A 17,644-nucleotide genomic window follows, 5' to 3' on the forward strand; every position below is an offset into this window, starting at 1 on the left:
CCGTCGAAAAATGCGACGCCCGTCGAAAAATGCGACCAGATGGCACATATGGAACACCATACCAATCGGCTATCAGCGATCGACTGTACACTCTCTGTAGCAACTGAAGATACATGTATCTCATAAAATATCAACGTTTTGAATGGTGTATGTTCTGTATTGCACTACGTGTAGCATGTGCTCTGTGCGTGCAGCCTTGTGTTTTCGCGCATGATTGTGACATAGGGGTGCACTGAACTAATTGAAGCCCCATTGAAGACAATGTAAAATCGACCACGTTTGCAGCCCCGGTGCGGGCGACCGAAGTCCCTCAGGCCTCTCAAACAAAAAACAAAGTGTTCTGGGGTCATTCAGCTCTCAATTGATTTTCAATTTTTAGTAGGTTAACCAATGAAATTTTTAATTATCCACTCAAAACAAACTCACCTTCCAAAAAGTGAACGTTCCCAAGTCTGTCAGCGGCCATTTTTCAAATGACATCCCTCCACCTTTTCAGGCTCTTGGGACAATTTTTCAGTGGCATTTTTCTATGCTTCGCCCTGGGATGGGAGCCCTTGAATCTAGGGAGTTCATTCTGGGCCATTCTTTTACAATCCCACAAATTCTTGAGCCACACAATCTCCTCTTTTCCAAATAAACTGTAGGGGTACTTTTTGAGCGCCTCGGCCTGCCCAAGAATTTCCCTTGAATTGGGCAGTGCACCCTTTATATACACCCAAATTTCATTGCCTCACAGAAAAACTGCACTAAATGGTGAAGGATGAACCAAAGTCTACACATATGGGGCCCAATTTTCCAAAAAATGATCCAATGTCCATTTATGGGCCAAAATGTTCAAGGTCAGCCTACAGCAATCTACACAGTCTATGCCAGCAAAGGCTGCCTTCTCTCACTGCACTGCACACAAGCAGCAATGTTCTGTTCTAATGATGTAGCAACTTGTAGTTGCATTTTTTGGCAAATGTCTGTGATTTCTTGGGTTTGGAAGGTTATTTGGCCACTGCACATGTTATTTTTAGAAGGTGTCTCTATAGTTTAATTAAGTGGGACGTTTTGCTCATTAAAAATGGGGGGTGGGGTGGGGGGGAGGTTAATCCAATCTCAATTTGAAAGAAGTGTTGAAAAAAAGGTCTCATTAGTCAATTACAGTTGTGATTAAAAGGCCTTCCCTGCCCCCCCCCCCATTAGCACAAGCACTGCTACCATCTGCATTTGAAATTATTTTGAATTAATTACTAAGTGAGAAAAGAGCCCCTGGGCTTGCCTTCATAATGTTTAGAAAGGACTGATTTGAAATGGGAAATGGGAGCATTTTGATGAGAAATCATTCAGATTGTTCCTCATAAAAGTTGCAAGCTGATCAGAATAGCACATATTTAAAACAATTAATGGGCAGGAATCCACTTATTGAAATGTGACCCTGGCAACACACAGAAACAATCAGGCTATTGCCCCCAGGGGAACAACAGCCTGTCCAAGTGGCATACTTATAAGGAGACACACACAGAAACACTTGTGACGTATTAGGTGACCTTCACTTGGAAACTCAGTTCACTCTTGGCCACTTGGAAACCAATTTAAACAAAACACCCTATCACTATGGAGCAAAATTAATAAAAGCATGACATCAGTCATTTCAAGACAAAATCATTCCGAGTGACCCAAAGAAAAGCACTGAGCCAACGTTTAATATTGTCTCTGACACTATGGGTCGAGTTAGACGGGGAATTTTTAAGAAGAAAAGAACTTGGTTCAAACAGAAGCATGAATTGACACCCAAAACTTTGCATTGTGCCAGTGAGGATGCAACTGAGACAGATAGGCCTCGGTATGTTCGACCAACGTTTGAGCAGCTTGAGCTAGCTGTTTGCAGAGACGAAAGAGGGTTTTTCTGCCAGGCGCTACCAACAGCAGAGGCCAAGTGTAGAAATGTGATGTTGCTCCGACCGAAAACTGCAGAAATTACTGCACTCGACCAGCTCCAGTCCAGGGATGGAACAAATCAATCGGGAGGATATCGCTTTGTGCGTTTACGCTCAGCACTGCAGTTGGGTGCACAGGCTACACTTGATCACCAAAGACTGCATCCCGGGTGTGACAGCCAACCAGAACTCATGCCAGAGGCAGAAGAATGCAGAGGCTTGGCTGTTTCGGAAGTGATGCACTGCAAAAAGTGCGGCTTCATGACACAGAGACAAAAACTGTACACCGACATACCTCAAAAGGGGCCTGGGCGACGCACTGCTACTCCAAACATGGCATTCCAGGTTGGACTCTACAATACCGGCATCGCAGCAGCAGGTGCAAGAAGGCTCCTGGCAGCTATGGACACGACTGTTCCTTCAGGTAGGGGACTGCAAAAGATTGCAGACAAATGCGGTGAAATTATAACTCAGGAGAACCTGCAAGACATGGCTGCAAAGAGGAGAACTGTGAAAGACATCCACGAGCTACAGGGATTCGAGAGGGAGAGTCCAGTTGCTGTTGAGATGGACAGACAGTATAACAACCCACTGAGAAATGCCCGGAAACAAACTCTCTTTGTACCAGCAACACAAACCAGAGACACGGTCTGTGAAAATGTCACCTCCTCGAAGTACGTGATCATGTATCATCACGAAAGCAAACTCTGCAAGAGTCGAGATATGCAGCGAGCAAAGGGGAAGAAAACAAAGTGCCCCGGACACTTTGGATGCACAGCTACACGCCGACCTGAATTTAACATGGGAGACGAGAAGGAAGGGGGACTGAGATGTGCTGCGAAAATGCTACAAAGTGAGGAGTCCCTGTTAGTGAGCAGCGTGACCACCGATGCAGACGGGCATTTGGCAGCTGGTTTAAAATCCCACGAGGACCAGAACTGACACAGACCCTGTGGAGCAACTGGACTGTCCTCATTTGAATAGGTCTTTATGTTCTGCTGTCAGTAATGCCAATTTCAGTACAACTATGTTCCCCCAATGTGCATATAGAACTGAGAGACAAAGACAACAACTGAAAAATCGTTTTGGTGATGATGTAAGTCATCGGGCACAAGCTGAAGCCAGTGCAATCCTCCAAAAATGTAATGGAAATGTTGAGAAAATGAAAAAGTTTGCAGCTAAGGTTTCAAACGCTATCCCAAAATGCTATGCGGGGAATCATAGTCTGTGCCGAAAAGGTTCACAAATTTGTAAAGGCAATTATAAATTCCCTTACATGCCACGCTATGTAAGGGGAAAGCTTAAGCTGTCCAATGCCGACGAGTTCCTTCTCAAGAAACTTGTGGAAAAACGAATCGGGTACGAGGCTTTACAAAAAACAAGGTACGGTATGAGTACCCAAAAGAGTGAAGCCATGAATCATGCTTTTGGAATGACCAATCCTAAAGGTACTCTCACCTTTTCAAGGAACGCTGCAGCCAGAGATCACAGCTCAGTGCACCTTGTTAATAACAGGCATGCAAACTCCATCATAAAGAAATGCAAAGCAGCTGGATGTCCAATAAGCATTGGCTCCCCAGCAGCACATGCTCTCGCTGAAATGGACAGAAAGCAAAAATATCACAGAAAGCGTGCCAAGTCAAAAGGATATCAGAAGCGCAGGGCACAATGTCGAGGGGAGAGATACAATGCTTACTTTACTGCACAGGCCCTGTACAATCCAGGACAATTGAATCCCGGGCCAAACGACGAATCCAAACGCAAAGAAAATGAAAAATGTCCGAAATGTCTACTCAGAGCACAGTTACTGTACAATGAATGTGTAAAGTGAACAGAGTCTGCCAACTTTTAAGTTTGACAGTGTTAGGGTTACATCACGCTAGGGGTTGAAAGCATTAGGGTTACGGTCAACTAGGGTTGAAAGTGCTAGGGATCGGGGCTTGCCCTTTTCTGGATTAGTCCAGGGAGCAACTTACATCAGTTACTTCAACCATGCTCCAACATGCAGGGCGGATAGTTGTCATGCCCCATGCATGCCCCTTTCCTCTTACAGGTTTTCCGTGCATTATTAGTTGCACGGGACTCCAGGGACAGGTGGTCCCAATTCACACACAAAGAATTGTGGCAAATATGGCTCACATCGTACCCCCGAGATAATGTTAAATTCTTGGTATGTACGATGTAAGCCAGTCTGTGCACACTCATCCTCATGCGTGCATTTGATCCTGTCAGTGGAAGGTGGACATTCATCCTTCCATAATTTCCACCTTTCCCCTTTTTCCCTTTAGTGCTGCCAATCCACTCCCTGCAGCCTGTTGCTGGCTCAAATATGCTCTTTTTAGAGATTTTATTCTTTATCTTCTCACACCACATTTCAATATCGTCTTCATCCATTTTGAACGGATCAAAGAAATGAAAGCCCATGCCGTAGAGTTTGACTGGTTAAAAAGTTTGAAGGATAAGTTTGAAAAGTTTAAAGTCTGCTTTCAGTATGTGTTACACGGCACTGGTACAAACTGTACATAGACACTGCATATTGTAAACTCTTTATACCTGTGAAGTACTGTTGTCAATAAAAAAAAACACCGCTGAGTTTGTAACAGATCAAAAAACTGTCTACCAGAACCTCTTCTTGTCTCCAAACCCTAGTTAAGATGAATGTAAACAGCAGAAACCATTTTTAAATCTCCACCGCCAAGCCCCCATGGAACCCGCCATTTTGAAATATAGGGTGCACTGAACTAATTGAAGCCCCATTGAAGACAATGTAAAATCGACCACGTTTGCAGCCCCGGTGCGGGCGACCGAAGTCCCTCAGGCCTCTCAAACAAAAAACAAAGTGTTCTGGGGTCATTCAGCTCTCAATTGATTTTCAATTTTTAGTAGGTTAACCAATGAAATTTTTAATTATCCACTCAAAACAAACTCACCTTCCAAAAAGTGAACGTTCCCAAGTCTGTCAGCGGCCATTTTTCAAATGACATCCCTCCACCTTTTCAGGCTCTTGGGACAATTTTTCAGTGGCATTTTTCTATGCTTCGCCCTGGGATGGGAGCCCTTGAATCTAGGGAGTTCATTCTGGGCCATTCTTTTACAATCCCACAAATTCTTGAGCCACACAATCTCCTCTTTTCCAAATAAACTGTAGGGGTACTTTTTGAGCGCCTCGGCCTGCCCAAGAATTTCCCTTGAATTGGGCAGTGCACCCATAGGCCCCACGCTTACTTTTCTACGGTCGCCCGCGGTGTTTCGACTTGTTCTTGAATATCATTATTTTCTGTTGGCGATTGTTGTTCAGATTCTTAATTTATTTTTACTGAATGTTATACTTATACACTTCCTGTCTGTTATCAGAAACCTGGACAACAGCTGCCTGGACCGCCCTCACAGACCATCTTTATAGACAAGGCAGCCTCAGGCAAAATATTGAAACTGAAAACCAAAAAGATCAGGCAGCTCAAACTCGATTTTGGGAGGAGGGTTAGCATGTATCCCTTGGCTATCGTGTCATTTGAAAAAAATGAAATTTTTGTGCTGTGATTTTGCCCCTCTCTGAAAACTGATTTAAGAGACCTTTTCAAGAAATTTGATATGCTCACTTCTTCACTGCCATAATTATCTTAGGCCTATTATTTCGTTTTCTCAAAAATAAATTCAAACAGATTTTTATCTCATGGCAGCCCTGATGCGATCTGCCTGCGTCATGGAGCTATGAAAATGTTTTAAATTTGATAGCCTCATGCTGTGATCGCTCCGAAGTGTTGCAGCATAAGTGAGTGTGATCAATAAACATCACAGGTTCAACATATTGTAGCCGCTGTTAATCACGCTATTCAGTCTTGGGTCAATTGTTGTATCTTTGTCGTTGCTTTCAGTTGTAAATGTTGACGTACTGTAGCTTATTACCACAAAGAGAAACCACCTGGGAACCGGCTTCAACGTTGTTTCGTCAACTGTCCTGTGCTAACTCTGCTTTACGAGTGTCAAGAATAGTTACTTGACTGTTTGATAATATAATGATGTCGCTAAATAAAGAAATTTAGGATAGCAGGACAACAAACGGGTACGGTTTATAAATTTGTTTATTTGAATGGTCTTACTGATTAATGAAATTATGCTTGCCACAAAGTTATAGGAATCTAATTTTACCATGTGGCAGCAATACAAGCTTAGCCAGTTTACAAGGAGAGTAGTTCTGGGATTTTACCGGGTAGTTAAAAAAGAAGAAGTAAATCAAAGTTTAAGGTGATTGTTCCCCCACATCCTAAAATTCAGAGAATTTGTATTTGCCTGTTGATGAGTAGGGTGTTTAGCAATAATTATCCGGAAAGAAGGATACCAGTTGATCTTGATTAATTGGATCAGAAGATATCACCCATTACAGATGGCTGTCCGCTCTGGCAGGAGCTTCGTTGCTCATAAGCATGATTGAACACAACGAAGGCATGTAAAATTCAATTTATGAGCTATGAATCTCCTGCCTGTGCAGACAAATAGCCATCTGTATTGGGCGATATCTTGAGATCCAATTTTCAGGATTATAGCCAGACACCCTACTCATCAACACGAGAATAGATCAATACAATTTTTCTGGATTGCAAGATTTCGGTGAACAATCACCTTACACTGGGGTTTACTTTTTCTTGAATCATCAAGTACATGATCTCTAAAACTGCACTTCTTGATTTCCATGTAGTTCGTAATAATTCCACTTAAAAATCAATATTCAAAATAATCAAAATATTATAGCAACACCACACATTCTTTATCTTTAATCTCCAATTTACCGAACGCCAGGATTGAGTATCTGGGAGTAACTCTATTCTGTCAGTCAGCCGCTGGTGCAACGCACCTGCCAGTTCTGTGTAAACAACCACTCGCGTACTAATACGAAGCAAACAGCGAGCGATGATGGCACACGGAACATTGATCAAAGTAGGCTACTTTTTATTCAAAGAAAGCATTTCAAAACAACCCTGAATAGATAAGAGAAATTGACACCCAGTCTCCCACAGAGATCTGGGCCCGAATAAAATAGAGAACGCGAAACATTCCTACAACAGACGCTCCTGTGGCCGGAACTGCCCTTTGCTGACTCAAACACGGCTGTAAAATGCATACGTTACAATCGCATCGCTATATACCACCAAAAGGAACACTACCGAGCAACATGGCTCTTTTCAACTGATAGGAAGCGATGATTCTGCTCAAGATGGATAAGTTGACGCTCTACAGGTCACATCCATTCGCCAGCGTGTTGTGCTATTTTTCCCCGAAATTCTTACTTACCCTCCGCACCGTCCGCCACAGAACCAATCAGGGAGGGGTGAAGCACAAAAAGAACACCAATCATGGTTTTTGCCGTAAAAGTGGCCAGCTGCTTTCGTTGGCCCTCTTCAGCCACCCCCCACCCCCCCGGACCTGTTACATTGTGGGTGAGACCCAAACTGTAAGCGTATACGTTTCCTGAGAAATGAATAACCCTCCTATTTTGAAAAGAGTTTTGGCATTATAGAATCGCGAGAGTGGTGATACATGCATTAAAATGACCGGACTATAAACGTTAATACCTGGAGTACAAGCAAGACACACGAGTAAGATAACCATAGTAACGCAAGAGTAAACAATGTACGGTGCTCCCAAAGGAACCCTCACAATAATTAAAAAATGTGTTTCATGATTACTTAATCCAAACGTTTAAATTCCATTTAATTTATTTGTACCAGCTATGTATGTGTACAAGATGTATTTTGTGTTCGTGAAAAAAAGTTTTTTGGATGACACTAACAATTCCCTGTCTCCAGAACTTTAATTTTGATGTGCTTCGTTGAGCAACGACACGTGAAAGGGGACCCAAATTGATGACTGATGATCTGTGATCACTGTGCTTCCTTTCACTGGTAACCGTCGTAATCTGGTGTGAATTTTGTCATTTGAAGATATTCCTGTGCAGGAAAACAAAAGAAGACAAAGAATTCATGACACAATTTGGAGTGACTTTCTGCCGTAAGGTTAAAACGAGCGCCTGAAATGAGATAGACTAAGGTTTCCCTGAGTTGAAATTCAAAAGTTAAGAAAATGATTAATGCACCGTGTACCATGCTGTGTTTTTGGTTTTACTTTCAAATTATACTGCAATTTAATGCAGTGAAAACTGACAAACAATATTTTCTGGTAGTAAACCTAAATGAAAGTTTTCATCAGAGAGTAGTTTGTGAACAACCAGCATTGAAAAACCTCCCGAATGCGCTTTACATAATACAGTCTCAAGCACGGTACAAAGGGTTAGTGCACAACGTACTGTTGGGTCACTAGACATAGACTCAACTGTCTGCAAGATATCCGCAAAGTCCGGACGACAGGTCGGTGTCGGATGCCAGCATTCCTTCATTATTTTATATCTGCGCACAAAGACACAAGTGCTAAAGGTGAACAATAGGTCTGTAAATCTAATTGGAACTGGTAGTGTGGATGTTGGGTAGGATCGTTCGCGCCATCGCTCGATCTTATGGCATGATTCAACGATAATGCCGCTGTGGTCGATCGGGCTATCTTGCAGATCGGCCAATCGCACCGACCTGGCATGTTCTCGTCGGGGCGGACGTTTTTAGATTTTTTGTACAGTTGTATAAAGAACATATGCGATGAGGACCTACTTCGAATGTAATATACACAGCAACGTTTATTTGTGCGAAAGTCTGTTGAACCCAACCACAAAAAATAAAAGCTTTTCTTCTCGTCATCGACAGGAGGACATTCATAGTTGAACAAAAGAGCTACCGAACCCGCGACATATTCCGACAGCGCGTGTATAGGCCTTATAATATTATATGCATCGTTTTCCTTGCCGGTAGTCTTAGATATTTCGCAAGTCGGTGAAAACCCCAAGTTGAAACAAAAGCACGTCATATAATTTCGCAATCTCTGCCTGGCCTCTGAGTCCATGCAATTATGATCTGCTCTATTAACTTTGTGCGTGCCTCATTCACGGATTATATTAAAAGTATATCCCTGATTGCGCAATTCCATCAGGTATTCGCATACCTGACATGAGAAACTAAATATAAAGAATCTTTAGAACGCTTCAGTATTGAAAATAAACTGAAAAAAAAGGACAGAGGATCGACAGCTGCATGGCTCGCCTTGAGCGCGCTGTTGCATGACTGAGAGGTCCGAGTAATGTTATCAAAACTCACAGTTCGCCACCACAGTAAGAGGGTTTGGGCAAACGTCTGCCGTCTTTCAGAGCGTCAATGAGGTCTGTGACCTTGATCCCAGGGTAAGGATGGGTTCCTGCAGTATTCAGAAAGACGGGTCCATGGTCAAATGACGCTTATTGAGAATTTCCTTTGTCATGTTTCATTAAGAATTGGTGAACAATGCAGCAATTGACACTGTAAAGACCACTAACCGACTTGTTATTTGTAATTAATAAAGTTTTGAACTTTTGAAGATGAATGTCAAAGACTATTACCGAAATGAGAAATACAGTTTCGACAGAAACTACTTGGATATTAATTAATATTGAAACGATGAAAATAAACAATTGCAATAAAAAATTAAGAATTCGAGATTTCCACAGGCATTCATCATGGCTTCTTTATCTTGGTGTAGAATTTCATTCTTAGATCGCCGCACTTTTCTTTGCCTAACTGTTCTCATTTTGGAAGGGGAGAAGGATCCCGGACTTTGATGCATGAATGTCATATTATAGCCTAATGGTTGGACAGACACTCAAGTTTCCTTACCCATGGTGATCATCTCCCATACCAGGATCCCATAAGACCACACGTCACTCTTGGTGGTGTAAATATCGTCGACGATGGATTCTAGAGCCATCCAGCGGACTGGAACAGCCCCCTGATTCAAGACCCCCCCCAAAAAAAAGCAAAACAAAAGGTGAAAACAAACCAAAACATGTCTCAACCTAATTTTATCGTAACATTCCGGTACTCGCTTCTAGCTTATAATGACCTTTGCAGTGCTTCTGTGAACTTGCTTAGAAAATGGATTTTCCTTCGTTTCGAAATTCCCTGTTTGTTGGTAAGCTCGTATCCATTGCGGTACGCCAAGCTATAAGCACACTCAGGCGGAGACCTTTGACACATCAGTGCATCAACTCCGAAAGCCGCGTAGCGGTGATGAAACCGTCAGCTGAAATCGTTCTGTAATTGCGCCAGGCCAAGCAGCACAGTGTAATGGCGCCGTAATGCCATGCACTGACTGATCACATTCTTTTCCTTTCCACTGAAGGTACATGCACTTGGAAATGTTCATCGTCAATCCCAAATACGAAGGTAATCGTTGGAGCTATAGCGATTACGCATATAGTAATGATCACTTACCGATGACGACATCTGGTAGAAATTCTGGGTGAAGACATCACGTGAAAAGCCGAAATCTGAGACTTTACAAGTCAAATTTTCATCCAAGAGGATGTTGCGGGTAGCCAAGTCCCTGTGGATGATCTAACAGAAATAGTTTTCGCTTGAAACCATACATTGAGAGCATGAAGGTAATTTGTAACTCGTAAATTGATGACATGGACTGCTGTACTGTCGGCTGTCGTTTTCAAGAGTTTAGTGTTAAAGTGTTTTCAGGAAAATCTTCCAAGGATATACAGCGCACACGCAGCTGTTCCAAGCTCCTCTCATTTCAGTTATCCATAGTTTTAAAATTGTTGTATGATTATTCCATTGGTCTTTTTCCTCATGCCTGTTTCTTGTTTGTCTTTACTTTGCCGACTAAACTTGAATAAAATGTGACTGGCATATCGCCTCCATAAAGGGGAAACGGTCTTCATACTTCAGTTGGTCACAAACTTGAACTCAAACTGTGCAGCATGTACAAACGCATGTAAATGAAAAATACTTTTACATTATTGCATAAATATTTGTCCATCTTGTCGGCTACCTGAGTCACAATAGTCATTTTTCTCACAATAGAGTCGGGCTGCAGTGAGCGGCGACACGAGAGAAAAAATCCTTTTTCAAAGAATGCAGTAACGGCGCCAGTGTTGTTAATTCCTCACCAGATGCAGCGCTAATGCAGCTTTTATCAAAATAAGTCATGCAAAAGTGCATTCTTCTTTGAATCATGTTGGACTTCGCCCCTCCGTTTTGCGAACGTATTTGTCGAAAGCTCTTCAAGAACTTTCTGGTATTAAATAATTCTACTGACGCAACAATAATTTTGCGATTCAATCGCAGTTGAAGACAAGGGTCCAATATTCACATAAACCTTTGGCTATTATTTAAAATTTGCGTGCTGCGACCGCTGATAAACTAAAATGCTGGTGTAGTTGATGTCGGGCGGTGTTTCTAGTCTGTAAATCTATTTTGAACTGCGACGGTAGGCCATCACCGACAAAGAAACATGTCATAACAAGGGCATAGTGTATAGGTGACGTCGAGAGTAGCATTCACAGACTGTTAATTGTAACCGACATAATTCTATGCAAAAAAAAAAAAAACGAAGCGACTGGTCACTATGGAAACAGAGTACAAAATAAACTGCAAATCTTCTGACGGTACTCTGGGACTCATGTGCAACGTTTGCCAATCAACTTTGCTGTTTCGTAATTCCTCAGTGAAGGGTGCCCCCGCCCATATTGCAGTAATGTCCTGTACGTCATGTTTGAAATCTACCTCCATTACATGCACAACATACAGCGTCCTCGTGGTTGCGCGACTCCAGGTACTCTGATCTCCGACGTTCAAATAAATTTATACAGGATCTTTGAAGAGTTACTTTATACAAAGATCAGGGGCCAACTGATGGCTCTTTTTGAAGGAGCCGATGCACGATAAGGAGATTCTATTTCTGCCGCACCGTTTACACTGAGAGGTATCAATAACACGTGAATTTAAAACTTGGGTTGTCACCACAATAAGAGTGTTTAGATAGACGATTGCATTTTTTAACTTTCAAAGAATCACCCCAGGTACCAGCATCCGTTGTAGAAATTTTGCCTCCAAACACATATTTCGCTCTGCACATGGATGCATAGGTTGAATCCCCATGCCTGTATGCAGCGTTTAGACTTCTTTCTAGCGTACCTCGTGACCTTGATGAGAGCTTTTAAAGTATGCGCTCTCGCAGAACTTATGCTGGTGGGACGATACGTATTCTGAGATTCATTCAGTATTGAAAACAAGAAGCAAATATTGAGCTCAGACTTTTGGTGGTATTAAAATGTTGTGAGCTAGGACCCTGAATGATGTAAATGTTGATATTGAGGCGATGGTTTCAGTGTAGACTCCACCTATGAAGTCCTAAGCCTCTTCATGTGACAGTGTAACTTAATTAATCGCACAAAAATTACAGCTTACTTCGCCTTTTGTCCAGTACGGGCGTTTTACAGTAGTGCGCCGTCAAGAGTTCGCAACGCCTTGACCAATCACATTGCACGAAATCTATCGACCCAATAGAGTACCGAAGTGAATACGTCACGCGCACAATTAGTGTATAAAAGGCATGAACGCGTAAACCAGCGCGTGAACCAACACGCGCGCGTACTCCATTCGTTTGCACTGCACTTTCTGGTTCACAGTGACGTCACACTTCGGTACTCTATGCACGTTTGGAAAGGGTCGACGTATTTCACGCCTTGTGATTGGTCAACGCTTTGCAAACTTTTGGAGGCTCACTAAAAACCCTGTTCTGGGTGCGGAGAAAGCACATATGCGTGCGTCGTCTGCCGTGCGTCGCCCGTGTTTTTTTTTTTTTTGTCACGATTGCGCAGTGGTATTTTTAACTTTAACCCTGTTTTAAAAAACATATCAAGGATTCGTATTCTAAGGTATGCATATTAGTTTTTACAATGAGCGGTTGGTAGCATGTGATCTGAAATGAATACTCCTTGGGCAAATTCTTAAACTCACCTTAACAGATGACAGATAGTGCATACCATTAGCAATCTGGCATGCGAACTTAATTATCAGATCCGAGCTGACTGGTGCACCATGACGTTTGGCCTTCCACTCTGCCTTCTTCTGCATAAGAAACTTAGCCAAGTTCCCGTTGGGTGCGTACTCGAATATTAAGCAGTATGGCTCTGAGAACAAAGTAATGACGGTTTTCGATATTGAAATAAATTTCCATGGATACATGTGCCATGTTTCCACAGTTTTAAGTGCACTGTTAAAGACATTTTGCCTCAGCTCTTCAAATGCCTCTTTTACAAAGGCGATTTTTGTTTGGTCATTCATAAATGAAATTCTGTGGTATCTCTGCATGAGTGATTTCCACATTGAAACATATCGGGAGGGGCGTGGCACCCTTCTTGCGTGGATCCGTCCTTTCATAGGCCAATATGCACATTCTGTGAGGAATCCTTCAACTCATCACTACAATCATTAAACCTGAGAGGATGCACATACCTTTTTCAACGCAACAACCCAACATCGTTATAACATTTGGGTGTGTCTGCAACGTTCTGCAGATGTTCAGTTCTTTCATGAAGTCACTGACCATACTTGACCCTGGAACCCATTCTAAAGCCACGAGAAAACGCGAGTTTTCAGTGAACTCAAAGCGATCTTTGAGAAAATTGTATTTGAAATGTTGGAGATCTTTTATCGACTTTTTTTCTCTAAACTTTTGTGGACTTCCAAAGTACTGGTTTAAAAGAACATACTGCTCGGTAAAAATGTCCAGGGATAAAGCCCAAAGGAAAAAGCTTTTATTTTAAAATAAGTATTATAGAGATGGAGGTATTTCAACTTTGGAGGAATGAACCTCTCGATTAGAGTGTTGTTTCGCAGACACATGGCATAGTCCACAAAAAAAAGAATCAGTGAAAACGGCATCAAATATTCGCTTTGAAGTTGTATAGATTCGATTAAAGGATCCAACTAACCTTTGATCATTTTCACAGCAACTGTTTCTACCTTCCCTTCTTGAATAATTCCATCGGCATTTGCTTTGTAAACCACACCAAACGCCCCTTCTCCAATCTTGTTGAGAATGGTAACCTTGTCCCAAAGAACTCCTCGAGCCGTTCGAGGCCCCTCTAGCTCTATCAGGGCCTCCATAACCTCAGATGACTCGTCATTCTGAAAGATTATGATCATCCAATTAATTTGCTATTTCAAGGACGGATCTAACGGGGTAACAGGAGCTATCTCCCCAAACAAAGGGACATCTCCCTCATTTCTGTTGAAAAATGGTGAGAGGACGGCGACAGGTTTGGTTTATTTCATTTCCCATCCTTCAAATAGCGTAGCCTCGCCCCTAAAAAAAGGCCTTAAAAGGTTACATGAAAAATTCCTAAATTTGCTGGGCTCCCCTAAACCGGTTCCCCCCCAGCTCTGTATTTACCCTTGCAGCTATTGTGATTGGACTGAGTTTAGGTAATTTAAAAATGATTCAACTTGGTTCAGACTGTCCTGGTTGGGTGTAGACCTCTCTAAAGGTGGCTGGATAGCCGTGGGCCGAGGCAGGATGCGAGGCAAAGATTGGGTCAGGCCTTGATGTACCTTTTCTTGAACAGCCGATGGCTGGTCTGAGTTGAGACGGTATCGCCTCCCCTTCTCATGCACCCAAGCACTTTTGACAGCATACGCAAGGATCAAGCAGACGATTACGAAAGCGAGCCAACATCCAACAATGATTATGATGCTGGCGTCCACGGATCCTGGGGATAAAGTTCAGGATAGCTCAAGCGTACAAATAGTGTACGGTACTGGCTTTTGCAGATATTAATTAAAATAGCCGCCCGGGCTACTACAAAATATTGCCAAATTTTGAGATAGGGCCTACGACGTTCCTGTGGCTGAATGAAAAGTAAGCTTTATCTGAACATTTTTCTCCTCGTGGTTTACGTTTTTCAGCATATTTATTTATTTGGATAATACGTATTATCGAGCCTTCCTGCTTGTTCGAATCTGACTTTTATCCTTAAGAAAAGTCATATTGATTTCCCAAGCACGAAGTCAACGTACAGCTAAAACCTGGGGGCGCTCTTTTAGCATGGAGGTCCAACGTCCATGATCAGTACACAATAGCAAAATCAAAAATATATAGGTGTTGTTCTCGAGTCTTCTGAAACTCAAAAGTCTTTCGACTTTAACAAAAGTTCATTACACTTTCCTGGATATGCTGCGGGCTGATTACCTGTATTGACAAGAAGAACCACTCTAATTTCTCTGAACATTGTTAGATTGTCCGGATGGGAGATGCTACAAACCAAGCTCCTCCGTTGGAAGTCAGGCAGAGCCGTCAACCTGAGTGTGCTTGTAGAATCCCACCCCTGCTTCTGCCTCCAGCTTACAGCCGAGGTCTTCAAATCCTTTGAGGGTGAATGCGTTGGTAGGCGCGCCGAGGGATTTTGGAGTGTCCATTCGACTATGCAGGCTGGATTGGAGTCTAGAGTTTGGCAACTGAACTCGTACGTCTGTGATAAGTTGACCTTCATATGACATGTACCACTGCAGTTCAGAGAGCCGTTGCTAACCGTAACACCAGCACTTCGTGGTGGAACTAACAAGAAAATGGAGATACAAATGTAGACGACTGTAAAAACTTTGAAAGTGGTACATACGAAAAAATGACTTGAGTTGAAGGTGAATCTTTATTTAGAGTAACACTGAACCTGAACACAGAAACTTCAAATTGACGATTTAGGGGTCAAATTTGTTGTGTTATTGTTGTTCATGGGGAAGAATCTAAAACTATTCACCCATTCTTGATGAGCTCGGCTAATGTATTATTTGAAGTCACTCCACTCGCAACATTCAGCAGCGAAGTGACCCCATCAGGAAGTAGCTTCAGGTAATATGGAGAGAGGACATGACTTTTTGAACTGAATGCTAAGTTTTGATGTATTAATGATCTCGTGCGACTCGAGGTGTATTTTTAGCCTGTGGTTAAAATAAGGCAGAGCAGGGAAAAATGCAGTTGATTTACAACTGGTTTGACATCTGGGGTTCAACGAGGGGGAAACAGGCGCCGCGGAACGATAAGAACAGAACATGTTGCGAACAGCTTCCCTCGGGACATGAAGTGTACTTACATGCTACATCCAATATCATGCTCCTTACGAATGGTCGAATCACTCCGTCTAAGAGCATTCGGCATTCTAGTAGTAATCCTGACAGGTTCCTGTGGGGAACGAGGTTGAAATTGCTTGAGGACCACGTGGTCTCCTCAAAATCACTGGTACCTTCTGACGGCCTGCTACCATTGAGGAACCAACGTATGGATGAAACTCCCTCACAGTTCTGCCCTGGAGAACACACGAACTGTACGGGTTCCCCTTCCACAAGGACCGATGCATTCATAGACAGGTTCAATTCGCAAGACCCTGTAAAATTAATCATTAAGAAATCAGCCTCATTATTGACATAAATGTGAAGTTCCTGAGCTGAATTGTGACCTATCCTTAGGTGTTTGACGACGGCTGACACACTATTTCCGAACATTTCAAAAATGTTCATAAGTAAAACCTTAACTTTAAGAAACGAAAAAAAAATCCATAATCTTTCAATTCAGTTCCTCCTTTTAAATGAGCACATTACGGACACCATTTTCGGGTGATGGGAAAACTTGTTGGGTGAGCATTTGGATTTTTTAATGTAACCTTTGATAGCCGTTCTGAGGGTTGAGGTGAAATCCGGGCTTTATACATCACCCCGATGGGAAAGGATTTTTAAAACAAAATAAATAATAATTATTTATCCAATCCACCCATGAGTGTGATTAAACTTCCAAAAAAGCAATCAAACAAAACCAAGAAAAACAACAGCCCCCCCCAAAAAAATCAAACAATAAGTAAATAGGCCTAAATAAGTACCGGTAAAGCGAAGTCCGACATATCCACAGTAAAGAAACTTTTGTTCGAATTCAAACTGATTCTAACCTTCTGATTTCGGTCCCTGCAGACTGTAGGAGCGCGGCAGAAATGCACCTGCCATGCAAAAAGGAGCCAATACACTGAAAGTCTAAATTTCCTTTAAAGTTATCCAGCAAAACTTGCATTTATTTCCCCGATAGATTTCTCATGGACTTTCCCCGACGTTATCGTCATACACCCATAAAATCCAACGATTCAGTGTCTATAGAAATGGAGACATTTTACAAATATTTTGCAAGGTCTGTTTACTTTTATCGCCTAGAAGCGACGCCGATCAGTGGCCGGCTTGTTACATGAAGTACTAAATGTTTTTTTCCTTTGAAATCTCAGGCATGGCACGGAGGAATACCAAACATAGAGAGAGCAACATATTGAATTAGCACTTTCACAAACACATCCCACCTTACACCCCCCCCCCGAAAAGATTCCATCCAACAAGGTAAGAAAGGTTTAGAGACCGCATTCCACCCCGGTCTGCTATTAAATTGTTCCTCTTGTGACCTAAATGGTTGTCATGGTAAATCTGTTTGAAGTGCTCTTCTCCATTCTTAAAAGGCTACAACATGAGCCACAAACACGTGATACTTACCCATAATCAGGCCAACCACGAAAATCATACTTGCGGAACAGGCGAAATCTGCCATGGCGGGGGCGAGACGTCGAAAAGGTGTGAGTTAAATTCACAGTAGCAAGGATGTTGAAAGCTTCTGCCTTGTTCACGTTTTATAACAGAATGGAACGCATCAAAAATATTCTACTGCAGTTTCAGGCAGCTGTTTGTATCACATCTGTCATTGGCATGGCAATCGAATCTTTCCGTGTACATTTCACTTTCTGTGCAGTTCAGGAAATGCATTCTCGTTATTTA

The 17,644-nt window shown here is 42.4% G+C and overlaps 1 protein-coding gene and 2 long non-coding RNA genes across 6 annotated transcripts in view; 1 reads left to right on the plus strand and 2 right to left on the minus strand.

Moving 5' to 3' along the window:
• LOC147795929 (uncharacterized) overlaps positions 1-16,605 on the plus strand; it is a 24,591-nt gene extending 7,986 nt beyond the window's left edge. Inside the window, exon 2 of the long non-coding RNA XR_015423466.1 lies at positions 15,085-16,605. This is a non-coding gene — a long non-coding RNA (uncharacterized LOC147795929). The remainder of the gene's footprint in view (positions 1-15,084) is intronic.
• On the minus strand, positions 466-5,130 carry LOC147795930 (uncharacterized). 3 transcript variants are annotated; one of them, XR_015423553.1, is made up of 3 exons: positions 4,853-5,130; positions 3,381-3,517; positions 466-2,354 (listed from the first exon to the last, which is right to left on the minus strand). It is a non-coding gene; the product is annotated as an uncharacterized LOC147795930 (long non-coding RNA). The 3 variants fall into 3 exon arrangements; XR_015423552.1 differs by lacking the exon at positions 4,853-5,130 and adding an exon at positions 4,476-4,632; XR_015423551.1 differs by lacking the exon at positions 4,853-5,130 and having other exon boundaries at positions 3,381-3,692.
• Positions 5,997-17,600, minus strand: LOC110974979 (uncharacterized). 2 transcript variants are annotated; one of them, XM_087130445.1, is made up of 13 exons: positions 17,366-17,600; positions 16,783-16,830; positions 15,937-16,227; positions 15,039-15,404; positions 14,402-14,559; positions 13,783-13,978; positions 13,304-13,417; positions 12,806-12,978; positions 10,268-10,390; positions 9,671-9,782; positions 9,119-9,215; positions 8,251-8,323; positions 5,997-7,867 (listed from the first exon to the last, which is right to left on the minus strand). In XM_087130445.1, the coding sequence occupies exons 1-13, from the start codon at positions 17,418-17,420 to the stop codon at positions 7,817-7,819; spliced, it is 1,857 nt and encodes a 618-aa protein (XP_086986571.1). In that variant the 5' UTR covers positions 17,421-17,600; the 3' UTR covers positions 5,997-7,816. The 2 variants fall into 2 exon arrangements, with proteins under 2 accessions (XP_086986571.1, XP_022082666.2); XM_022226974.2 differs by having other exon boundaries at positions 5,998-7,867; positions 8,224-8,323.
• Between the last annotated feature and the right edge of the window lie 44 nt (positions 17,601-17,644).

This window comes from Acanthaster planci, linkage group LG20 (genome assembly GCF_054643075.1).
Source record: "Acanthaster planci isolate LZ-2023a linkage group LG20, COTS_SCS, whole genome shotgun sequence".
Taxonomy (NCBI): domain Eukaryota; kingdom Metazoa; phylum Echinodermata; class Asteroidea; order Valvatida; family Acanthasteridae; genus Acanthaster; species Acanthaster planci.